The sequence below is a fragment of the Crocodylus siamensis genome, chromosome 8, assembly GCF_052110815.1.
Source record: "Crocodylus siamensis isolate JL-2025a chromosome 8, ASM5211081v1, whole genome shotgun sequence".
Lineage (NCBI taxonomy): Eukaryota > Metazoa > Chordata > Crocodylia > Crocodylidae > Crocodylus > Crocodylus siamensis.
In genome coordinates this window covers 59,309,704-59,335,569 of record NC_143402.1, presented here as the reverse complement: position 1 = coordinate 59,335,569, position 25,866 = coordinate 59,309,704, and the positions used below count along the sequence as shown (strand labels likewise).

Genomic DNA, 25,866 nt, shown 5'->3' with positions numbered 1-25,866 from the left:
ACTAGGGCCCTGGATGTTCACAGTTTTCTTGATTGAAATTGTCTATGTGCTATCGTGCACGTATGTGTGAATGTTTAACATAGTTATTGCTTTAAAACTTTCAGACTGGTATCATAATGTATACTGATAATGATGTACCTATGGTAGGATATCTTGATTAAAGCAAATGGTTCTTGTGGGTTCAAAATAACCTCTGTGTAATGTATTATGTATTGTCTTTTTTGAAAAGATGTTTTGGCATGTTGCCGCCCTCCCGCCCCCAAAGTTGAAAGAAGGCCTTGATTTTCACTAAAAAAGTAGCAAGCAAAATAATACTTTTCCTCAACTGCATTTCATTGCCTTGTTAACACATATTAACATAGCCTTGTGTTGCCCAAGTGAGGAACATAAGCAGTACCACTGTTTTGCAGAGGAGTAAACTGAGGCACAGAGAATGATCACCACAGATTTAACAGTGACTCAAAATCACAATAGAAACCAGGCATCCTGACTCTCAGTTCCCCCCATCTAACCAGTGGAGAATGCTGCTTTGTTCTACCTATGACATCTGGTTGTATACTATATTGGGAAGGGTGGGGGAGGTTCTTGTTCAGATTCTTGTTTTTTTCCCCTAAACTGATACTTAAGGTGGGTAGTCTGGACCACTTTCTGTAGCATCTGGGCACCTCGTCAACCGTAATATATGTATTTATTTTTGTACCAGTTCTGAGAGATTGAAGAACTATTATTGCTAACGCCATTTTGTACATGGGTAGCGAAGACAGAGGGCAACCAAGTGACTTGTCCAAGGTCCCATGGAAAGTCGTGGCAGAGCCTGGAATTTAACTTATGACTCCCAAGTCTCATCCTAATGCAAGAACTGTTGGATCCTCTTCCTTCTCAAACCTGAATGGGTTTGCCTTGTAACCCTGGGATTTCAGAGACTGGAACTGACAAGCTCCTAGGACATAAGGGTGCTATGATATAAGGTTTCAGTTTGGAGGGGTAGGGTCACAGGCTGTTGTGTGTTGGATTTTTGTCTACTAGGCAAATTGAGCCTTCTGCCTTGTTCGTTTTTGCAGTATCCTGGCTTGAAAGGAGGTTGTTATGTAGTGGCTGGGGAATGGCTCCTACTCGTTACTTATCTCAGTAGCTAAAATGGAACAAGTGCCACAAGAAAGAAATGAAAGAAATGGAAGCAATTATCTAAAACAATCCCTGAATATAATGTTATACTGCTGACACTTCAGCATTAACACCTATCATACACTGCCCATACAGGAAATCACACTTGGGTATTGATGTTCAACAAAGTGTACGTAAACACTTGGATGGAGAGGTTGGTTAGGATTAGAAAAGGGAGGGGAAAGTTGGAGAAAAAAATTGGTAGCAACAAGCCTGCTTGTGTGAAGGAGGTGAGGCCCCTGCTGAACATGTTGTGTAGCCTTCTAGGAGTTCCTGGGGATGCTGCTGAAGTGGCATGAGGCAGGCTGGCAGGAGCTGAAGTTCAAGCTTATCGATTTAAGGTTTTCTGAAGCAACTACAGGCTTTTTCTTTTTATATCCACCTTGAGGCTACTTTGAAAAAGGCCTGATTTTAACAGGGTGAATACTCAGAACTCTCTGATTAATTGGGCCCATTTAAAATTCGTCACAGTTTTAACCCAGCTTTGCTGGTTAGACCTCAAAATGGACCTGGCTTGCTATAGGCCCAGCCAGCAAAAACCACCCAGGGAAATGACTGTTCTTGTCACTGCCCCAAATAGCTGCAGTAGAAAAGGGAATTGGAGAAGTCACTGTAGATGTGATTATTTATCAGCAATCAATACAAAAATATGCTGTGTTGTTACCTTGTCTGCTAAATCATTTCCAAATAGGTCTGACTGCCTAGGTTGATACCAAGAACAAAACCCTTGTTGATTCAAGGATGGGACAATTTGTGCTCAGGAAGGGAGACAATGGGATTTGAAAGAAAGGAAATTTGCCCTCCAGTCCCAGTGCTGTTCTGGTTACTGGAATAAGCTTGTAGATGAAAGAAGCAAATATGCCTTAAAAAATCCCAGAACTACCAAAACTGTTAAATGTCAAACAACTGTGATGAAGAGCAATTCACACATAGCTGACATGACATGGGACCTCCCAGAAAATGAGCAGTTTTCTACCAGAAGATGCAGTTGCTCTTAAATGCAAACTTTGTGTGCTAAGGAGTTTGTTTACTAACAGTTGGGCATCACACCATCCAGTTTGTTCAATTCTCACATCTTCCTACAGTTATTTGGAGGACCAAGATTAGTACCTTGGCCAAGTCACTTAGGCCAGGGGTGTCAAACTCTTCAGGCCCCACAGACCAGAGTAGCACAGAGCCAGTCTGCAGGCTAGATGGTGCATGGGCGGTATCTTTAACACCCCTGATGTCGGCTGTCTTTGTCCATTTCCCATTTGTGTACATCACACACACATTGTACAAATTAATCCATTAAAGACTTGTGTGCTTGAATATGAAGCACTAAGAAAGGTGTTTAAATACTGTAGGTATTGATGCCAGTGTGACTGCTTATGGAAGAAAGTGCTAAACAATGTAAGAGTCTCAGAATCTAGGCCCCCATGATGAGTACTGTATAAAAGATTAGAAACATAGTCTCATCAACTCGTTACTCAGCAAGACATTTACATTTTGGGGTTTTTTTACTCTGTCCTAGGAGACTGGAAAGAAGTGAATATTTTATTTCTTTATATAACTTTCTAACAAAACACTTAGGAATGTTTCTTGCCTGTTGCCATAAGAGCCTCTGGATATAACTTCAGTGGGACTGCACATGGACTATGTAGGCCTGAAGTCTAAGCAAGCAGAGATTTGAATACAGGCTAGATGGCTGGACAAGTGGAGATAGGGGAAGTGGTTCCCTTGTGGAACAAGGCACAGAGGTGGGAATAGGAGACAGAAACCAAGGAGAGTAGGGAAATTTAAAGCTGGTGGCATTGGCACCATGAGGAGAATATTAAAAGAAATCAGAGGGATGTAGGCTCTTTAAAACAAGGATAAAATGTTCAAATAACGTAGTGTTGTGCCTGAGATGGTTCAAGGAGAATCGAGATTTGTTTGGTATGAGGGACTGTGTTGAGAGGAGATATCAGTACATGTCTGCTAATGATTATCAAGACCTGTCTTTGCAACTGCTAAAAATATAAATTCTTGAAGCCCTGCTGCTCTTCAGTGAGCTAAAGAGCATGTACTTATGAGAGACAGCTGGAGCATGGCATAGTCCCATCTGCGTTTGTGGCTTGGTGTTTGTAGAAAGGTTTGCCTTTTTCAGCCAGTGATGTGAGATTGGAGAGGTGTGGTGTATTGATGTCCCATGTCTGACATGCCTAAAAGTGATTGTTAGCTGTCATTTGTCCATCATGGTGTGGATTCAGCGGTGAAAGCAGTGGAACTCCTCTTTGTCGGTGAAATCTGTGCACAAGAAGGATCTGGGGGCAGTCATTAGCACTTCTTTGTGAGAGTCAAAAGAGCACCAACAACATTTGTGCATCTCTGAGGAGATCTTATGCTCTCTTCAGGCATCTATTTGCTGTGCTGTTTTGGTGATGAACATGGCATGTACCACTTTGCAGTGGTAGAACTGAATCGACATGTTTTCAGGTGACCATAAGTGTGAAGGCTGTTGGGCTGTCTCCGTGTCTTAGTGGTGGACTCCTAGAAGTGAATTAAAGCACTCACTGCCATGAACATTTTGCTGCAGTGTCTGCTTTTTGCTGAAGTAAGTATAATTTCCACCATTTCATATTTGAGATTAAAAACCCCCTGCTAAATCAGATACCAGAACTGATTTGCATGTGTTTTCAGCAGCATATCCCTCGTGTTTGCTGAGCCATCCAGCAAGGCTAAGTTAAGCTGGGTGCTGATGCTTTTTTTTGCAATAAGAGCTATTGAGATGAAACCAGTCCTGCCTGTAAATGTGGGTCATTTTCTTATAATGCAAGTGAAAAAACTTATGAACTTAGATATCAGAAAGTTGAGTTTCCATTATCCTTAGGGAGAGCACATGGACACCAATGCTTCCCCAGAGCCATAGTCATCCTTGCTATAATTCTGGTGACTTTAGTGACCACACCAGATGAAGAGTATGTCTCTCTATAGATCCAGGTGGTCCAGAGCAACTGTTATGTCACTAGCCTGTGTGCCAATCCAGTAAAAAGAAATAAAACCTCTTTCCTGCCATGGCAGGGGGTCGGACTAGATGATCTGCTCAGGTCCCTTCCGACCCTAGAAACTATGAAACTATGAAAATTGATATTCTAGATTTTGGTTAATGTTTATCATTTATTGTGGGGTTGAGTCCTCAATTATTTTATTAGATAAGAGAAAATGAGAGTACAAATGCCAAACTCATTCTCTTTTAAACTAATCCTCTCCATTCAAACCATCTATCACAACTGTAAAAACCCAGCTTTGGAACAGAGATAGAAAGAAAAGAGTCAAAACTAAAACCAGGAACTATCAGATAAACAGTACTATGGTGTCTCTGGGTTTAAGCTACACGCCTTCCTGCTCGGACACCTGGTGGCTTGGCAGCAGTTCCCCTGGGGCTTGAAGACTTCCAGAACCGCGTTCTTTAGGTCTGCTTCTGATCATTCATTCCCCTCCTTTCCGGAGTGAAGCAAGCTAACTAAAGGATGGCCACTTGTATGGTTGAGGGCCTCCGTGGCCAGCCCTATGAGGAGAGGCTGAAGGACCTGAATCTCTTCCGTCTCTGCAAGAGGAGACTGAGGGGGGATCTCATGGCTGCCTACAACCTTATCAGGGGCCACCAGCAGGGACTCGGGGAAAGTCTGGTCACCAGGGCCCCCCTTGGAGTCACCAGGAACAATGGCCACAAGCTGAGGGAGGAGAGGTTTAGGTTAGATATTAGGAAGAACTACGTCACTGTAACGGTGGCCAGAGCCTGGAATAGGCTTCCCAGAGGGGTGGGGCTCTCACCTTCCCTGGAGATCTTCAAGAGGAGACTGGATAGGCACCTGGCTGGGGTCTTATGACCCCTGCCACCCCCAGTGCTGCGGGGGGGTCAGACTCGATGATCTGTCTAGGTCCCTCCCGACTCGTTGATTCTATGATTCTAAATGACTGAAAAGTTCTTCCATTCACAGATAGTTTTAGGAGTATTAGTTTAAATCGAGTCCTCTAGTCTATGTCCTGGAGAAGAAGCATGGCCCAGTGCTTAGAGTGTTTAATCTAGAATTTGGGAGCCCAAGTTCAAGTCTTTGCCATAAACTTCCTCTTAGCAAATTATTTTACCTTTCTGTGCCTGAAAAATGGGAATAATAGCAGTGCCCAGACTGGGGTGTTCAAAGACGAAAGACATGTTAACTTTACATGAAGACATAATGTCCATGTGCTCTCCCTAAGGATAATGAAAACTCAACTTTCCTATATTGAAGTTAATAAGTTTTTTAATCATGTTAAAAAAGAAACTGACCCATGTTCACAAGCAGGACTGGCTTCGTCTCAGTAGCTTCTATTGCAAAAAAAGCATCAAAAAGGCCTGGAATAGATTCCCCCCAGAGGCAGTGCAAACACCTACTCTGGACACTTTTAAGAAACATTTGGATGCTTATCTTGCTGGGATCCTTTGACCCTAGCTGATTTCCTGCCCCTGGGCAGGGGGCTGGACCCAATTATCTTATGAGGTCCCTTCCAGCCCTGATGTCTACAACATTTAGAGACTTAGAGTCTTAGATGTTCTAAGTCCCCCTAAGCTCCTGAGTCGGGTCTCTTTGCCAGGAGGAAGACAGAAAGATTAAGAACAAGATTCTGCTGAAAAACGAGACCCAAGACACCAAAGCAGGAAAGGAAAGTTGGAACACTGTTGTTATATGTTATGGTATCAGCCACAGATGGTGGAAAACAGCTATTAGAAGGTGCTGTATAAACTCAGAATAGGAAACGGTCCCTTCACTAGGAAGCTTACAACAGAGGGGAGAGATGGGGGAAATCTTGCCAGCCTTTTGCAGATAGGGTACTTGAGGGACAAAGGTTTCTGAAAGCACTGATTGATTTCAGTGTGAACTGAGCTCCTGAGCGGTTTTGAAAATCCAGCTACATGCCTGTTTGCACCTTTGTGCATACTTCTAGGAGCCTGACTTCCAAATGAGACTGTCTGTGATAGGGCTCCTGCACAAAGCAATCTAAACAATTGCTTTTTCTGATTCAAAGTCTAAAATGAAAGCATGAAAAACTATTTTGTGTTGAACAGCACATTTCATTTGATCTCATTCTTTATGTTTCTTTTTTTTCCCTTAATTACGTTTAAATGAATTTGGTCTTGAAATGTCATTTCAAAAGGAAAAATTAAGTGTTTCACTTTGACTTTTCTGAAATTCCCTCCCTACCCTTTTTGGTGAAAACTGATTGCCAGACTTGTTCCGGCTCAGATTCACAAATGTTTTCAGTTGATGCTCAAATGCTTCTTGATTTTTGTTTTTGTGAATAAACTATTCAACTGAAACATTTTGCCTAGACCTCCTACTGAGATACTTCTGAAAATGTAACTTGGACTTTTCTTGAAAAACATGACCCTGCGTTTCTTGCCCAGGACCACACAGGCAGCATATAGAGGGGCTGGGAACTGAATGCAGGCCACCTGAGTCCTAGACTAGTGCCAAAACTACAAGATAGTCCCTTTTCACCAATCTAACTATGCAGTCTTAAGACTAGTTGTCTACAGAACTCAGTGGGCATTACGGACTCGAGGTTCTGTAAAGACTTCCTGCCACAAGTGATTTTATTGTTTTCTGTGCTTTATTGCCTCAACTGAACAGTATTATTCAGGGAGTCTGTGGCAGCGTCACAAAGGAACTTGGATCTTCCAAGTCCTTGTCAGCAGCAAGCTATAGGCAGGGTAGATTTGCAGTAAGGTAGACTAACTGAATTAGAGGTTTGTATAGCATGAGCTTTCGTGAGCTGGAGCTCACATCATCACATGCTGTGAAAGGGTGGACGTGTACAGACCAGTGCATAAAATTGGTAAAATGCATAATAAGCTGTGAAAGTTTCTTAGATAGCTGATGCTAACAAGTATCTCTAGTTTTGGTTTTGCACATTTGTGGCTAATGCAGTTATTCTCCGTGGTGCAATTTGGGAAATCTTGTTAAATAATTCCTATGTGAAAGGCTTGGCCAGAAGAACTTTTTGTGGAGATGATATTGCTTAAGCAGCTCCCAGCTTCCTGTTGGCTTTTTTTTGTTAAATCCGTTTAACAGTAGGCACTTAGTGAGAGCTGAATAATAATAAAAATGATACTAGAAGGACCTAAGGGAATAAACCACACATGATTAACGCATTAAAAAGGGCAGGTTACTTTAGTATCTAGTACCAAAAAATTAGTCACTGAGGCACCCATAGACATACAGGATGCCTGCTGTGACGCACTGTAATTATAGCCCATGAGAGCAGACTTGACTAATCAGATCTGTTGGAGCGTGCTAATTAGCACACTCCAGAAGCCCTGGCATTTCCTGTATTCAGTGTCCCTGTCACTGGCATCTAGTATATTCAATGTCCCCATGATTGAGCTTCAGTGAAAGTGCCCCTGCCACCGTTTTGAAGTGCAGGACGCTGAATACACAAGACCCTGTGGGTGCTTTAATTAAAGTGGCTCCTGAGAGCCATTTTAATTAAAGACCCTCCCCGCTCTGGAGCACATATAAAGATGCCCTGAGTTCACAAGAGTTTTTAAAACATTTATCTAGAGCAGCTAGTAACCCTTCAGGATGTCTCTCTTGTATACTTCTGCTTAGAGGGGAAGATTTACACTACAATGTGCTGGCTCTTTTGGAGATCAGCAGGCTTGGACAATTTTTTGCTTTGTGACTGCAGCAAATGTGCATTCGGTATAGTAGCAGCAGTTAGCATCAAGTATCCTGATTCTAAAAGATGAGCTCCAGTGCATTCATAATGACATTGCCTTTGACAAGTCTCAGTCCCTCTACATGTTTTTACATTGGAGTAATCCTCTTGTCCCTGCTGCCTTCCACTCTGACACCCCTGTGCTATAGAAATATAAAACTCATTTGACCCTCTCCACATTCCAACATGTGTCCTGGAGCAGCCAGAGTGGGCTCTGAGACCCAAGGGCAGCACCAGGGGCTGGATGATATGGCTCCATGGGCCATATCTTTGACACCTGTGCTATAATACATTTTGTCTAGGTTGAAAGTAGAGCATTTTATATGATGCAGACCACTGTTATTGAACTCTCTGGCCTCATAGGCTGTCTCTTTGACACACTCAGTATAGACAAATGTAACAGTTGCACTGTTTTTAAATTATGATATACACTTACATTGCATTTCCATTATCCAAGTGTGTATTATAATATACACTTAACGTTGCAGTTCCATTTTAACTTACATTTGTTGCACTTATACTGGTATAAGAACAGCTCAGTGGCTGTCACCTTTTAAATCTGTTTTGGTCAGGTTTAAAGTTACGGAAGTTTAACTCCTTCTGTTGGTATAGGAGTGGGTAGATGTAACAGTTAAATAGGGAAGTTTCACGTACGTTCCCAAGCAGCGATTCCGTCCTCATCTTTAAAATGGCTTAAAGTCGGTGATTCTCAAACAGGTGTTTTGAGGTCCTTTCAAGGGTGAAACACAATGTTAGCACTGTTAGGTGTGCAGTGCAAAAATAATTTGCAAGATGAACTCCATGGCCACATCCCCATGAGTGAGCACGTGCAGGGGCCGGGGGGGGGGTGTTTCCCATGGACTGAATAGCAGTGGTACATATTTGTGCTGCTGCTATTTGTCCCCAAGCATTATGGTGACCACCTGTCCCTAACTGGCTGGGACAGTCCTAGAATGGGAACATCAAGTCTCGGTCCCAGGCTGTATGACTCTGGGAGAGCATTTGTCCTGGATTTGCAGCATCCTGCAGGGATCTGGGTTTTCGATTCACCACAGAAAACCACAGGAAGTGGCAGGTTTCCCCATGCAGGTTGGCAGTATTCCAGCCTGCAAGGGGCTGCTTGGGGCTGCTGGGAGCAGGATGCAGGGAGTGCCGTGTGCATGTGCACATGTACACATTAACATGGCCCAGAATATAGCCAAGCAGCAAAAGCAGCTCCCTGCAGGCAAGTCTATGTGGGGGAGGGGTTATGGGGTGTGGGGGCAGACTGAGGCCTCCATGGTGAGAGAGGGAGTGGAGCTGGGGTTGGGGCTGGGGCTGCTGCCCAGCCAGGGTGGTGCACGCGGCCTGGTGCAGAGCGGGGAGTGGGACAGAGTCATGAGCAGCTCATGGGGGGGGTGTCTCCCTGCCACTGCATGCACTCCTTGGGGGGCATGGAGAGACGCATGCAAATTAACAGTGTGGCAAAGGGGTGCATGTGTGCTGCATACGGTTTGTAGTGCCTCAGATGGCTTTGAGGTGTCACAAACTGCATGTACACATGCAAGGGGTCACGTCCAGTGATTTCAAATAAAAATTCTCAGTATTTAAATAAAATAATTTGACTTGTTGTGGTCTTTCCAAGTTCTTTGCAATAGAAAAAATGTTTGTTTGTTTTTTGTTTTGTGGTGTGGTTTTTTGGGGGTATTTTTTTTTGGGGGGGGGTTGGTTTTTTGAGGTTGTTGGGGTTTTTTTTGTAGTCAAAAAATGAGTGAGAACTCAAAGCTAGCATTTCCCAAGGGGTGCCTTGAATCTAAAAAGGTTGACAACCATTGACTTAATGTTATACCCAACAGTCACAGAGTTGGGAATTATTTTGGCTTCATTTTCTTTCTCTCAAGGAGGAATGAAGCAGTCTCTGGATCCATGTTTTGATTTCCCTGGTTTGTGCTGATCCCATCTGCTATTGCATTAGGGACAAGTATTAGACGATCTTGAAATCAAGCAATTTGCTTTCCTGTTCTGGGATAGCTCATCTCACATTTGGAGGAGAACTGACAATCCTTTGACCCACGTAAGGTTTCAGCAGTACCTCTCTTGCTTGAACTTGCAATCATTTCTGCAGTATAGGTGATTTCCTCACTCTGAGAAGGAAATCTCTAATCTAAATGAACTCTTGTACATTTTAAAGGGTGAGGAGTGATTTTTTTAAGTCATAGTGAAATATGTGAGACTTAATACCTTATGCTAAACGACACTTTGCAGTGGCCGCCATGGAACTTAATTGTTCATATTCTCCAGAACAAAGATAATACTCCTGTAATATAGTAATATAGCTTATTTTCTTATATTTCCAGGAAAACATGTCATCGATTCATCGTAATTCCCAGTGTCCCACCAGTTCTACTATGCCCTTTATAATCTGCCCTTCTTTGCTACAAAAGTTCCTCAACTGAAATTACTCCATCCATCCTGGTGGGTGTTATTGCATCTTACAGAATTATCAGCTGTACACTAGCACCATCATTCCAGCAATGTATATGCCCATTATAGCCTTATTCCCCTTCATAAGATTAATGTCACAAAATCATTCCCAGCCAATGCCCCTTGATCAGAATCTGATGCCACAATAAAATCCCATACCAATTAAAGTTTGTCAGTGTATGTAGATGTGGAGAGAGAATTTCTGTGGTACCTCCTTGACAGTTGCTTCCTATAGCATTTCAAGGAAGACAAAAATTTGTGTCCCAAAATAAATTAGAATCTCTCATGTGACTACCCTGATTTTTCTATGCACTTTGCTACTCTTCAGAGTGGCACTCAGTGTAGATTTGCTAGTAGATAACTCAGGGCATTATTCCCTGCACTAGCCTTCCCTAGATCAGTTTTAATCCTTGGACAATCATGTTTAAAATGTCCAGACTTCCCACATTCCCAGCAAACCTTAATCCACTGTGGCATTTGCTAATTCTCTCCATGTCCTACTGCACTTTGATCAGGGCATTCCCTTGTTCCTCCCAAACCTGTATATCTTACTCTCACTATATTTTGTTTGCCATAGTGGCATTACCTGCTGCCTTTCCAGCTGAATCTGTCCGACTCCTTTGGGCAGTAATTCTACAGTTTTCTATAGTTTTAATTGTATATGTAAGTGGGTTTCTCTAGCCTGCCAGTGGATTTTGCTCTCTGAGGAGCAGTTCAGCCAATCCTCTGAAATCAAAGACGGTCTTTAAGTAACAAACAAGCAAACAAATAAAACAATCTAAAACCTTCTGCCCTGTCCATGGCACTTGGAGAGGAGCCCCAGGTCAGTGGTTTAGCCCTTCCTTATAGCAAGCTGTTCTGCTCATAGCTTGCTTACTCTTTTCAGAGCTTTTTAAAGATCTAGTCTAGTGCAGTGGTTCTCAGCCTTTTAGACTCAAGGCACCCTTCTTTAGGCTCAAAGCACCCTACAGAAAATGGCAGCTCTTAGTTTTTATCCATATTTTCATAGATTTCATAGACATTAGGGCTGGAAAGGACCTCGCGGGATCATCGGATCCAGTCCCCTGCCCAAGGGGCAGGAAGTCAGCTGGGGTCAGATCACCCCAGAAAGACTTGATCTGGTGTGTGGCTTGAACATTTAGGGTAACCTGGGTGACAGCAACCATGAAATTATCAGGTTCACCATTTGCCACAAGGTCGACAAATCAACTGGCAGGATTGAAGTCCTGGGCTGCAAGAATGCTGACTTTGACAGGCTCAGAGCATTAGTAGGAGAGGCAATGCAGGACCAGGAAGGGAAGGCAAATGGGGTGCACGAAGAATGGTTGTTGCTCTAGGACATGATTCTCGAAGCACAAAAGAACACCTCTCCTGCAAAGAGGAAAGGTAGCAGGAGGGCTGACAAGTCCTCCTGGCTTAATAGGGACATTGTGGTCCTCTTAAAAAAGCAAAAAAAGGTATACGCGTAGTGGAAGCTAGGGATGGTCCTCAAGGAGGACTGTACTTTAGTGGCCAGTGCTTGTAGGGAAATGATCAGGAAAGCCAAAACAGCGACTGAGTTTAGGTTAGCCACAAGAGTCAAGGACAATAAGAAGTCCTTCTTTAGGTATGTAGGGAGCAGAAGAAAAACAAGTGGAAGTGTGGGACCCCTACTTAACACCTTGGGACAGCTGGTAACTGACACTCAGGAAAAAACTGAACTCCTGAATGTCCATTTTGCTTCGGTATTTCCCCGGATGAAGGGGGAAAGTCAAGCGAGATAAGACTCATAGGGGGCATGCCGTGACTGCCAGCCTCCCCACTGTGGATGCTGAGTGGGTGCAAAACCAACTAGAAAAGCTAGACATTTCTAAGTCAGTGGGACTGGATGGACTTCACCCGAGAGTGCTGATGGAGCTTGCTGAGGTCATCATGGAGCCCCTGACAAAACTCTTTCAGAAATCGTGGCACACAGGGGAGATCCCTGAGGATTGGAAGATGGCCAACACCAATCTCATGTCTTTCTACAACCAGGTGTCTCACCACCTGGACTTGGGAGACAAGGTATACGTTATACACCTAGACTTCCAAAAGGCTTTTGATCTAGTATCCCTAGATATACTTGTGGGAAAACTGAAAGATTGTGGGCTCGGCTGCTCGACTGTTCAGTGGGTGGGAAACTGGCTGCATGGTAGGACCCAGAGAGGTCTCATGAACGGATCTGTGTCATCCTGTGTCACTGGCATGAAGTGGCCAGTGGTGTCCCTCAGGGGTCCATGCTTGGACCAGTGCTTTTCAACATCTTTATCAGTCATTCAGATGGGGGAGTGAAAAGCTCGCTGGCCAGGTTCATGGGTGACACCAAGTAATGGGGCAGTGTGGCCATGCCAGAAGATAGGTTGCTGATACAGGCAGACCTGGACAGGCTTGAGAGTTGGGCAGATTGGAACCAGAGGAAGTTTAACACTTGCAAGTGTAAGGTCCTCCATCTGGGGGCAAATAACCCTCAACATACATACAGGCTTGGGGGTGACAGCCTGACCTGCACCATGGCTGAAAGGAACCTAGGGGTAATGATTGGCCATCGCATGAACATGAGCCATCAGTGCAACATGGTGGCCAGCAGAGCAAACAACACGCTGGCATGCATCAACCGATGCATCTCGTGTAAAACTACGGAAGTGATACTCCCACTGTACTCCGCACTGGTGAGACTGCAGTTGGAGTACTGTGTCCAGTTCTGGGTGCTGCGCTTCAATAAGGATGTGGAAAAACTTGAGAGGGTCCAGAAAAGAGCCACCCATATGATCAGGGACATGCAAAGCAAGCCATATGAGGAAAGGCTGAGGGACCTGGGCCTCTTTAGCTTAAAAAAGAGAAGGTTGAGAAGGGGCTTGATAGCAGCTTACTGCTATATCAGAGGAGTGCATCGGGAGCTCGGTGAACAACTGTTCACTAGGGCATCCCTGGGGAAGACCAGGACCAATGGATATAAACTCCTGGAAGGCCACTTCAGGCTTAATGCAAGGAAAGACTCTTTCACAGTAAGGGTGACCAGCAGTTTGAGATGCTGCAAATGGCACACTAAAAATGAAAAAATGTTCCCCATGCTGCGTATTTGGAGTGTAGGCTCTAAATTTGATACCAGGAAATCCCAGTATCAAAAAAAAAAAAAAAAAAGGCTGGAGAATAGCAGTGCAGGGCATGCTCCTGGAGATTGCCTAAAGGCAACCAGAGGCTGGGTCCTTCAAGGAGTTGCTCATGGCTTCCCTGTGCCCCTGCTGCTTTAGCACACTGTCTCAGCATGCTCCCAGAAGCCATGCACCCTCAGGCAGGGCTGTGTCCCACCTCCATGGAGCTGGCCCGGCCTGCTGGTATGCAGGTTCTGCATGCTGGTTGACAGCAAGAGCAGCCCGGTCCTTCCTGAGGACGTGCATGAGTAGGCTGGGCCTGTGCCATGTGCAGCCACCAGGGTCTCTGTCAGGAGTGGGCATGAGTGTCCTGATAGCTCCTGCTGCAGGGGGAAGGGGGGAGGCTGTAAGCCATGCAGGTGGGCAAGCGGGGGATCCACCCCCACACAGTCCCCCACTCCCCCAACCCACCTCCATAAATCCCTCACCCCCATGTTTCTACATACCTGGAACAGCATGCTGAGGCAGTGTGCTGGAACAGCAGGAGCATGGGGAAGCCATGAGCATCTCCTTGGAGGACCCAGCTTCCGGTTGCCTTTGGGCACTCTCCAGGAGTGTGCCCTGTGCTGCTATTTTCCAGTATGGGTTTTGTTTTTGTTTTTTTGTGTTTGGTGGGTTGTTTTTTGGGGGGGGGGAGGGGGGTTGTTTGGTTTTTTTTGTTTGGGGGTTTTTTGTTTTTTTTGTTTTGATACTGGGATTTCCTGGTATCAGATTTAGAGCCCGCGCTGCAAATATGCAGTGCGGGGAACATTTTTTCATTCTTGGTGTCCTCACTCATCTTGACATGGCCATTGAGTTTATATCTTAAGTGTGAATCATGCCTTACACACCTAAGAGTGCTAACATTGTGTGGCATTCTGTTGCACCCCTAAAAGGATCCTAAGGCACTCCAGAGTGCTGCATCACCCCAGCTGAGTATCACTGCTCTAGTAGGACACTCCTGCCCATCCAGCTGCCCTGCAGCTGGGCTCTCTCAAAAAGGCTGACCATTCGTTCTTAAAGGGCAGACCATCCTGTTACACTATAATTGAGTCCTGTGTCTTCACTGCTGAGTTCTTGAGTTGTGGGCCCCCAAATCTACAGTGTTGTTCCCTCACACCTTTCTAGCTCGTGGGTCTTGCTGTAGTTCATTTTCTGGTGTGACATCTTTACTGAGTGTTGGCAGTTTTGCACTCTGCAGTTGGATCCATGGTTTGCATTTGCAGTGTAGTAGTCTTGCACTAAGCCATTCTGTATTGCTGTGTCCCATCCTCAGTAGGCTGCTACTAACAACCACATAAGTCCATGCTGCCAGTTTGGAGAGTTTCTCCAGCCAAGTGTTTTAGGTCTGCTGATGCTACCTCAGCACCAGCATCTTTTCTGTGGACTTGTCTACACCTGGCACGTGCAAACCCGGCATGGTCTACCTTTTAATAGCAGCTCCCCAATATGTACTTTTTCATCCTTAAGCCCATGCTGATTGTTCCATGGACCTGCTGAAAACATCCTGTTCAAGAGCTTCAGTCTCCCTCAGCTCCAGTAAGTGGTTCAGGCATAAAAGCAGGGTGTTTTGGTTTGGACCCCTCCATTCCTAAGGTCTCTGCCAGTGTCACTCTCTTCTTTGCCATTTTCCTTCCCTCCTATTCTACATGTTGATCCTACGTGCTGCCATGAATGTTCATGACCTTGCAGTCTCCTTGATGAGTGGGGCAGAGTGGCAGAAGGTAGGGCAGAATGAAACTAACTGGTTCAGAGAAAGTTTCTGCCTCTGAACCAGGTGGTCTTGAAAGTGCCACAACTAGAGCTGTGTGAAGCTTGGGTCCCTGATCTGATTTGGTGGAGATTCAACCTGATTTGGTGGCCGAATCTCTGAATCCAAATCGAATCAGAGGACCCTTTAATCTCTCTGAATTGAATTGGAACCCTCCAAATTGATTTGGAGAGATTCAGAAAGATTCAGAGATTCAGACATAGAAACAGCTTTAAATGTTTTTTCTACATACTTTGAGGTAGCAGGGGCTCGTGAATGCTGCGATGCTGGGGCTCATGGAGCATCCCACAGAAGTGCAGGGGGCTCCCCAGCGCCTCGGCAGCAGACCTGGAAGTGAACCAGAAGCACTTCCAGTCCACTTCCCCCCACTCTCCCCTGGCTCGGTGACTGGTGCCTCCTGGGTCTGGGGGGGGCGGGGGCACCTGGAGTCCCCCTGTAGCAGAATGCTGAGCCAGGGGGAATGGGGAAGGGGGGGAGCAACCCTGGCCGTCTCCTAAGGGTTAAAGATCTACCTCCTTTAGTGGTTGTCTGTTGATGTGCCACATGCATGGTCCTAGCCAACTCAGTACTTCTGATAAATTATGAAAATCTTGATGCTCTGCTTAAGAGTAAGACGCCTGCTGATGCTGCCAGAATTTGGACATAGATGATGTATTCTTAACTTCCTCCTATGGCCATTGAACTAGCCTAGTAGCACTGATGTATGTGTGACAGGACTGGCTTGTTGCTCAGGAGCTGGACAGAGATTAAAGAAGTATTCTGGCTCTACCAGAGCTTTCCTGTATGATCTTGTGCAAGCACTTACTTTCTGTAATATGTGGATGATGATGTTTTCTCCCACATTTTTGTCTCTGCCTATTTGCCTTGCATGTGCCGTGCCATATGCTGTAGGAGGTCTCGTGATTGGGTACTACCATGTCCAGGTGATGATAATCCTCATTTGCATTTCACCAGTAGTGATGGTAGGATAGAGGCAGTCCCAGCATAAGGGCTACAGCCTGCTCCTATTTACTTCAGCAAAGGAAGAAGGGAGTCCAGAGGCAAGGGCACAAGAAGACTCAGAACAACTGTTTTTGGGGTTTTTCCTTTTTTTTTTCCTTTGGTCTTTTGCTTAAGCATCCAGACCATTCCTCTTCTTTGTCTGTGCCTATCACAATATATTGCACTAACGAAGTTCATGAAACCCTGTGCTCTCTCTTGTACATAGAACTTATTTAGTTAGTCTGTGAAGCTGCATATCTACCCTGCCCTCTAACTAATATGTCCTCTGGCAGCCTTGTGACAGGATCAGCTTGCCTCTTTCCCAACTGGAACTGGTGTCCCTATAAGAAAATAATATTACATCCTGGAATGTAAATCCCCCTTTATTATGGGGGACCTGAAAGGATGTTTGTCAAACCTGTTGCTTTATGGATCCTTTGGTGCCCTCCTTCGTATGTTTTGAACAAATCTTAATCTGATTAAGTTATCATCTTAACCTCCCTGCTCTTGTGTGCACAGCATTTATTTAAACAATAAACAGACTGATGAGCCATGAGGGTCTTCAAAAGTTGTAGGTTCCTCCTTCTTGACCCATAGCTGTTCTCTCTGTTCAGTGATTTCCTTTGGCCCCAAAACTCAGGAACGAAATAAAAAGAGGAGACAAAAAAAAGAACCTCGGAAACTAGGAATGACTGAAACTAAGACTTCCCTCTGCAGTTGAAGACTGGATTTTGACAAGAGTAAATCCCAAGGGCCAAATGTGTTTTACCTGTTAGGCACCAGAGTCCACTCAGGCACCTGAATGTTGGATCCTAGTCCATCTGACCAAGTTCCTGAAAAAATGTTGATGCGTCAACCTCTATGACAGATCGGCATTTTAGCCTTAAAATTAAGTCACAAAAAACAGCAAGCAGGAGGTGGGCCCACCAACCTTTTGCATTAACTGTTTCTCAGGGACTTGTGCAGAGTGTACTTGGATTGCATGTACCCAGATCAGTGTTCTGGAGTGGGTGGAGAGAAAAAGTGATGGTGCCAAAGAACGAGAAGGATTTTGCTAGGGGGTTCTGAATCCCGTGTGCCTGTGAGAAAAGCCTGCTCTGAAAGCTGTTCAGTAAGGCCTGGGCACACAGAGTGCCAAATGATATGGCTCTCCTTTTATCCAGCACCCACCAGGAATTTGTCTTATTTATACTCCCAGTTTAGTGTCCCTTCCTTAGCTCAGGTGACTGGAGCCCTAGTGCTAAATTGAGTTGAGGGCTGGATAAGGTAAGGCAGCACTGAAGGAGCAGAGGCATGAATAGGACAGAAGAAAAGGTAGCATTTATATGATCTCCCCCCCCTGCAGTCTTTGTCAGAGAATGTGAGCAGTCCTCTGGGCTGGGTAGTTTTTCTACTTCCATTTCCTAGCTTGGAGGCTCAGCCAGCAGGCTCTGAACAATCTGGAGAGGCAGATGTCATCAAGGTGCTGAGGGGCTTTCTTGTGAGTTAGAATAATGACAGTTCCACTAAAGCAGAGGGGTTGGGATCTGTTGTGATCTCATTCCTGTCTTGCACGTGTGTGTCCTGGGGAGCTGCTGCTAAGATATGGTGTAATAGAAATCTCAGATTGTGGCACGGCTGTCTGGGTTTCCTCTCTTGGAGTTTTGGGGAAATGAAATAGTAAGAGAGTGAATGCAACAAGGAAACTCAGGGCTTTGCTCTTCCCTGGCATGTGAGTGGAGCAATCTGTTTTGACTGGTCCAGCTGAAAAAGTGCTTGTGGGGAAGCAGAGAAGGGGAAGGAATTGCTCATTGTGGAGCAAAGGAATATGCAGGCCATACAAACAAACAAGTAGTATACAGGGGTGCAGCTCCATTCATTTCAATGGAGCTGTGAACATTTATATCAGCTGAGGACCCTTCCCACATGGGGTCTGCTAGTCCAGTGGTTCTCAACCTTTTTTGTGCCAGGACCCATTTGTAATCAATGGCCAGTCTCGACCCAGTGTAGGGCAAAAGGGTGGGGGGGGGAGCGTGGGACATGGGGGCCCCAAGCACACCCAGATAACCCCTTGCAGACTGGAGCTCAGCCAGTCTGCAAGGGAAAAGTCATGGCTTCTCACTTTTTTTTTTCTCTGATAAAGTAGAATCCAGTTTTAAAGTTTGTTTGAGACCCTTTCATATATTCTTGCGACTCACAGGTTGAGAAAAGCTGTGTTAGGGTATGGCTTTAACAGCTAATGCTACCTTTTCAGCCTTCAAAGTTGGGTCTTTTCCAGACACCGGCAAGGCTCCTGGCTTAATTTAGGCAGCCCTAGGGGATGGTTGTTCAAATTATGGATGCCCACCCCTCACTTCTTTGGGCAGCAGTGCCACCCAGATATTACACAGAACTAGGCATTGTAGCTCTGTCCCCAGGCTATGGCATTCGGCAACAGTACAGCACAGTTCTCTGCTTCCTTTTGAAAGGTCTGGTCCTGGGTTTTTGGCATTGTTGCAGTCTGTGGAAAAGTGATAGAGAAGGTACAAAGTCTTCCCCTGATGTTTAACCTGAGTTGGTTCCCAAATTGCATTCCCACCAAGTTATTTTTGTGCTTTCTGGTCTGACAAATGGCGTTGAAACCCTCTGGTTTAGTTTGCCTTGGAGGGAAGCACTGGGCCCTATACATCTCAGGGGCTGTGCAAGCAGCCCGGCAGCAGCCCAGGAAGGCAGGCTCTACTGAAGGAAAAAAAAAAAGGAGCAGCAAGCTGGATTTTTTTTTTTTTTTGGTCTCCCCAGAGCCTGCCTAAGCTGCATGGGGGCCCAATGCTTCCCTCCGGGACCACTGAGGCTGGGGGGTGCCGCAGAGTGGAGGGAAGCACCAGGCCTCCCCACACTCTCCTCCCCGCCGCAGCTCAGGGACCTCTCGGCCCGCTGGCACCTCGCCCTCCCTTCCCCGCTGCAGGTCAGGGTTGGGCCTGAAGCTTGCATACATGCCACAATGGTTTACTTCTCCCTAAATTGAAGCGGTGTTTTTACAGACCCACCGCTTCAATTTAGGGAGAATTAAACCGAAGTAAACCCTTGTGGCATGTACAAACTCCCAGTGGTTCCAAATTTTCCTACTGTCCTCATCTTCAGTCAATTCCCCTTCACCTTCACCCATTAATGAATGTACCTGGTCACTGTGTTGTGCTATTCATGGGTGTGGAAAGAAAGGAAAGTTCCTTATTGTAGTGTGTGTGGCAACAGATGTTTGTCATAACAGATCATTTTCTGGTAAGGGCTGTGGCAATGGGAAGTGCTTTGGAAATCACATCTAGGTGAAATTATCCATCCCTTGTATATAAAAACAAAACAAAAAAACCTTGATCTGTTTTGATTCCCCTACCAGTTCTGAGAATGGAGTAGTGGTGGCATTTTTGGTTAAGATGCAGGATTTGGCATTGGGAGACCTTTGTTCTGTGTCTGTTATTGTCACAGGCACTGCCTGATTCTGGGAAAATTGTTTCACTTTACTGTGCCTCCATTTCCTTACTTGTAAAATGGGAAGCTCAAAAGAGACTGGCTGCCAGGCTTGTGTCATTCACATTTGCCAAGTGTTTGGAGTTCATCAAAGAGAAGCTGTGGCTGAAGGGCAAAGTTATTAAATGGGAATTTTTCTCTGCAAAGGGCTTGAAGCTATTAAGGACTTCCATATTACCAATAATTTGTTTGCAGGGAAGGCAAATGCTACACAGAAGGGCAACCATATGAAATACTGATATATGTTTCATTCAGCCTATGCCAAATCTGTGCAGAATTGTCAAGGAAGTTGATTTGAGACGTACTTTACTTCACATGGAAATAAATCCTCTAAGAGAAGACACTAACTGCCTTGCTCAGGTAGAATGTCCTCACTTGCAACTGCTGCAACCCGTCCTTCCTCCCCTCCCCCAGTTGCTGTAGCTTCCCCCTCCCTCCTGTCTGCTGGGAGTGTTGTCTCCAAGTCTAGTGCACAGAACAATAGGGTGTGGTGAGCAGTGCTGTTTTTTAGTCTTGTACACCATCATACACCACCTGTGTTGTGAGGACTAGAAAGGACACACCCAGCACTTGCTAGTGTTCTGGTGGTATGTGTTTTTCATCTGAATGTGGGTTTCTTTTTTCTTGATGTTTTCACTATCCTTCCGTGAAGAACCAATTCCAGGCCTTCACCCAAAGCTCTCTGGTGACTTTTTGTTTTCTGCTAGATCTTGTACAGCCTTCAGTAAATTGTTCTCAGGCATTTTTCTGGTGCTCTGCCTTGAGTTGTAACTGCGTGGCCTGTAGTAGCACCTTTGCGGTGTTGTGCTCTGATGGTGGAGCTGCCCCTCATCAGGGTTGGCCCCAGAACATCAGTCATGCTTTAAAATGCCTTTGGGTAGATGTGATATCTTTTATTAGACCAACTACATAGTTGGAAAAAAGTTCTTTGCCAGCTTTTGTGCACAAACGCCCTTCTTCAGGCATTGTGAGTCTCAAGGGTTTCTCAGGATTTCTTTTATTGAACCAACTATGTAGTTGGAATAAAGTTAGACAGGCTTTCAAATGCAAGACATAATTTTACCGGCAGAACTTGAACTTAGAGAAAACAAGCCACATTTAAATTGGATATCTACATCTCTAGTGTCTCTTAAAAACCTTGGCCTCAGGGTTCCTGGGAGGTCTGACTTAAACTTTACAAAACTGTTTCTTGTACTGTAAATAGTCACAATATTTTAGGGGAGTGGCAGTTGGTGAAGATGAGTAAAGTGCTTCATATCTAACATTGTGGATGCACCCACAATGTGTCTTCCATGAAGAACATTTCAACAAAACGTGTCACATGTAGCAAAATTTTAGTTGCATTTATAGTAACTGTAGGCTTATTAGGAAACTCACTAGCAAAGTATGTGTACTTTGTGGTTATAAAATTATGGTAATAGCTCTCCTTTCATGCCCTAAAGCTACAGTCAATTCCTTATTTCAAAATCCATGGACATCAGAAAAGAGTTCTGTCTTTTTGGGATGATGCTTTTCAAGTTGATCAGCTTTCTTCATGAGCTCGAGATGCTTCCTGTGCACTCTTCAACCTACCAGTCTGACAACAGCCTTGCTGATGGTGACCAAGTTTTGTTGTTCAGCAAGCTGACATCTAGGGTATGATCCTTGTGTCATAAGCAGTATGATGGGTGGTGGATGAGTCACTTCTCTTAGTCATTGCTTTCCTCTAGACACTTGCCAGAAGTCATTACTAAGATGTTGGGTGGATTAACAGATGAACAAAGACTCTGTTCACTACTCAGACACTGGTGGCAGAATCTCTTCTCCCTGTTGAAGTCAATCTGTGGATGCATAAAATTCTCAGCTGTAGGACCACAGGACAATCTGGGGCAGTGGGAGGCTAGAATCAAGGTGCCAAAGACTTCACTTCAGAGTAAAGATGAGGGCTTACGCCAGGTCAGTGCTTTGATGTATTTTTTTCTTGGAGAGGAACTATTTATAGGACTTTTGAAATAGTGTATGGGGTAGAATGCAGGTGCTGGGTTCTGTGACACCCTCCTCTCCCAGCCAAAGTTCATCGTGCACTGCTTAGAAACCCACAGCAGCAGAAGAGTTGTAGTGGAGACATTCTCCTCTGGAGGGGGATCTCCAGTAACAAAAATCTGATGGGATGGATGTGCTTATTCTTGTGCTAGAACTGTTTCTGTCCATACCCCCACTGACATGGGAAATAGGAATGGGGACAAAAGGTTGTTGGTAGAGTGGGTCTTTGGTATGCCCGATTTTCTGTTGAAAAAGAAACAAGGCTGAAAGGGACTTCAAGAGATTATTTACTCCAGCTGGGCATTGAACTGCAACCTTGGTGTTATAGGCACTGTGCTCAAACCAGCTGAGCTAAACAGCTGACAAACTGAGCTACTTGCAGAATTTTTTTATCTGTAATCAAGAGGCAAAGGAGCTCTCAAGGTTGGAGGTGTGTCTGGCAAGAGAAGAGAAAGTGCATATCCATCAGAAGCCCATCTCCAATTTTGATTTATGGGAAGGAACAGGAAACTTCCATAACTGAAGTGTCTTTGCAATGAGAGAAGATTTGTGGTCCCCACAGCAGTGTTTAACTGAAAAACAGGTTTGCTTACCCTCTCTCTCATCTGCCTCCCCCTTGCACTGTACGTAGTCCTCTGCAAAGCAGGATACTTCATCATGTGCAAGTCACCATCTGCTATTCCATGTGATAAGTTTCTAGGACTGACCACTGGGGGAGAGAGGACATTTTCCATGTAACAAAACTGGTTGTGAAAACTGTGCACTAGGCATGCAGTCTGCTATTTCAACATGTCCTTGACTGTTTGGATGACTCTGTGCAGTGCCCTGGGGCATGCATTGTAGGGCTGCAAAATTCTGGCAACAGTCCAAAATTCTTTCTGTGTTGTCTAGACCAGGAATGGGCAAAATATGGCCCATGGGCTGGATCCAGACTGTCAAAAGATTTTTCTCTGGCCTGCATCGGGTCCCTTGGCCACACCTGGCTTGGGGGGGGGCAACCCAGGCCATGGCATGTGCAGCTGATCCCACTGACCCTGGGCATGGAGGTGCCACCTGGTACAGCCTGCCATGGGCACACTGGGAGCTGTAGTCCATGAAGCCAGGTGGCAGGGGTGGTGTGGTGACTGGACTCAGCTTCCTGGCAGACCCCACCACTGCCACCTGGGAGCAGGTAGATGCCCCGCTGTCGCCAAGCCAGGCCCCCCTACCGGGGCGCCCTGGACTCATCTGCTCTGCACCCACTGCCAGAGGGACTGGACAGAGTGGGTGGGTGAGTGCGGTCTTCATGGAGCCCAGCCTGTGATCCCCAGGAGCAGGGCATGCTTGACCAGGTGGATGGAGTGGGCATGGGACAGGCAGGTGGGGGTTGGGGCCAGGATGGCACTGCGGTGACATTGCAGGGCCAGGGCCCAGCTGAGCCACAGTCTGTTTCCCACACATTCCTGCCCGTGGAACCGGCGCCCGTCACAGAGACATGCAGGGAGAGGATTGCGGATCATACCGCACCCACTCTGTCCAAGCAGTGGGTGTGGAACAGATGGGCTGGGGGTGGATCGGATCAATTGTCCCCCTCTTCCCCTGCCACTGCAGGTTAGCGTCCCTCTTCCCATCCCCTCCTCCCCAGCCCAGCCTGGCCCGCAACGGCTCATCAAAACTTCTTAAGTAGCCCTCCAGCCTAAATAATTGTCCGCCCTTGGTCTAGACTGTCAAGGCTGTTACCACAGACTGTGCAGCAGTGCTCTTCAGTAACCATTTCGGAGTCACCAAATAAACTGCATCCTTCCCCTGGGGGCAGAAGAATCTGGGACCTCCCATGCTCTTTCCTGTTAATACCTGAGAGATTTCTTTACCGTCAGCTATGTTATGGTCTTCATCCTCTTCACAAGCCTCTAGCCGCACACAAGATTATACCATCTCTGTAAATACACAAGAAAAGTTTGTTCTGTCCAGGAAGCAGAAGTTGTGAGAATATGGGCATGCATACTATGGTTCTCCCCCGTCCCCTTGAGCCCACAGCATGTACTTCCTTTTGATTGAGTTACATACATCTCTCTTGCTTAACTCACGGTTGGAAGAGTGCAAGGATGTGGAGGGGAAAATGGGCAACTTGCAAAGTAGCAGTGGTGCAGGGGTTGAAAAGGCCAGAAAGAGAAATGTCTGAGAGAAATTTGAAAGGGAACATTTTTGCTTTTCCAAACCTGGGGGTTTGGTTTATGTTGTGTTCTTGGCACACGGTGCCCCTGGTTAGGGCCTGGTGATGCTAACTGTTCATTCTACTCTTCTTTCCTATTCAGGAGATGAATCAAAATGCAGCACACAACATGCACAGAGGACAGGATCCATCATGCTCTGGAAAGATGTTTGCATGGGCTTAGCAGAAGTGCTGTCTCCACCACCACGTGGACAGGTAGGTGATCCAGTATCTGTGCGTCTTTTCAAGGCACAGAACCTCCTCATCAGGTCTTGTATGGGTTGGGACCCTTAAATGAGATGTATGCTTACAAGTCTATATGATTGTTTTGTTTGGCTGTATTACAAGTCCTGGTCTAATGAGTTCATGATGCTTTGTATAACTGCCCTGTCTCCACTATTATCATCAGTTTACCCATTTTTGTCAGCCACAAAAGTCTACTGCTGTGTAATCCCAGATCCTATCTGAAGAATCATAACACCTAGAAAATTGTTTTTCTTTCACCTCGCTAATAGAGCATTGCATGGAGCCAAGAAGAGATACCGGTGTGACCCCTCTTAGAGACACTGAGCTAAGATGATGATTCACAGATTCACAGAAGTTTTACAGATTGCCAAAAGTTTAGGGCTGGAAGGGACCTTGGGAGATCATTGGGTCCATTTCAAATTCTTTTTTCCAATCTATCAACTAGTTCTCAATTCATTTACTTCTGGCTACATTTATTTTTGTAAAGTGTTACTCATATGATGTTCTGATGAAAAATTAAATCAAAGTATATTACGTTTTCACAATTACCCTTTATCAATTAAACCTGTCTCATCAAAAAAGTTGGAAGTGCTTGCCTAGACACCTATTTTCCATAAAGCCACATTGACTGACCACATTGTGTTTATTTCTATACTTATTTATACCCCCTGATCAGTATTTCCATTATGTTGCCTGAGATCAATGTTTGCTTAGGTAGCCTGTACTTTCTGGGCTATCCTGTTGACCCTTTATAAACACTGGGGGGAAGCACTTTTTTTTTTTTTTCTAGTGCTCTGGAACCTCTTCGATGTTCCTAGTTTATTTAAACATAAATTTAAAAAATTGTAAGGTTTAATAGAGCTCAGTGTCTATTTTCTTTTAATTTAATTAATGTAATAATTTGCAAATTATCTGGTATTGCTGACTAAAAAGGTTTAGTTTTGATATTAGCTGTTTCCTGTCCTTCATAGTTACTGTTGGAATAGAAAATATTTCATATACAATACCATAGTAGTGAATGCATCATCCCATTTATTTCTTTCCAAATGCAGAACAGGAGTGTTTAATCTATGCGTCATGTCTTTTCTACGTCATTGACAATGTCACCATCCTTCTCTAGTTTTAGACCTATGCCAATATTGATCGTAGGATTTTTATTTTGTTCTTCCTCTATTTAAAGGATTTCTTCTAATTTTTTTATTCTTTCTGGCTTCAGTTTTTCTCATTGAAGTTTTTTACTTCCTATATCAATTGTCTTTGCCAATTTTGTCAGTTTTACTTTGCTTTCCTTCTTTGTTTTTGTCTTCCTTAACCTAAAATAAGCCACTGGCTTGAAAGTAAGTTCTGTGTCCTGTAAATTTTAATAGATGTTTTCACATCTAAGTCATTTATTTTAAATGGGAAGTTTGCAGGCAGTTGCTTCATAGTGTGTGACAAATTTGTTTCTGAAATGTCAACCTCTCCTACCAAAAAGACATCTGACTAAAATGCTGAGGTTTGTAAAGTCAGCATGGAACAAGCTTTGAACTACTGTTAGACTTCCAGCTACAGATCTAAATTGTGCCCCTGGTAGGGATTTTGGGACAGAAACACAACAGAAATCCCAGGTCAGTTGAGGAATAATTTTCCTGGGGTTGTGGGTTCATTTGCAGGTTTAATGGAACAGCCAAATTATA

At 44.9% G+C, this 25,866-nt stretch overlaps 1 protein-coding gene across 2 annotated transcripts in view; it reads left to right on the top strand.

The window, feature by feature from the left end:
- PIK3R5 (phosphoinositide-3-kinase regulatory subunit 5) overlaps positions 1-25,866 on the top strand; it is a 100,402-nt gene that overhangs the window by 24,325 nt on the left and 50,211 nt on the right. For both annotated transcript variants that reach the window (XM_090060973.1, XM_090060974.1), the window contains exon 2: positions 24,048-24,160. In XM_090060973.1, coding sequence (XP_089917099.1) covers positions 24,061-24,160 — 100 coding nt within the window. In that variant the 5' untranslated portion in view covers positions 24,048-24,060. The remainder of the gene's footprint in view (positions 1-24,047; positions 24,161-25,866) is intronic.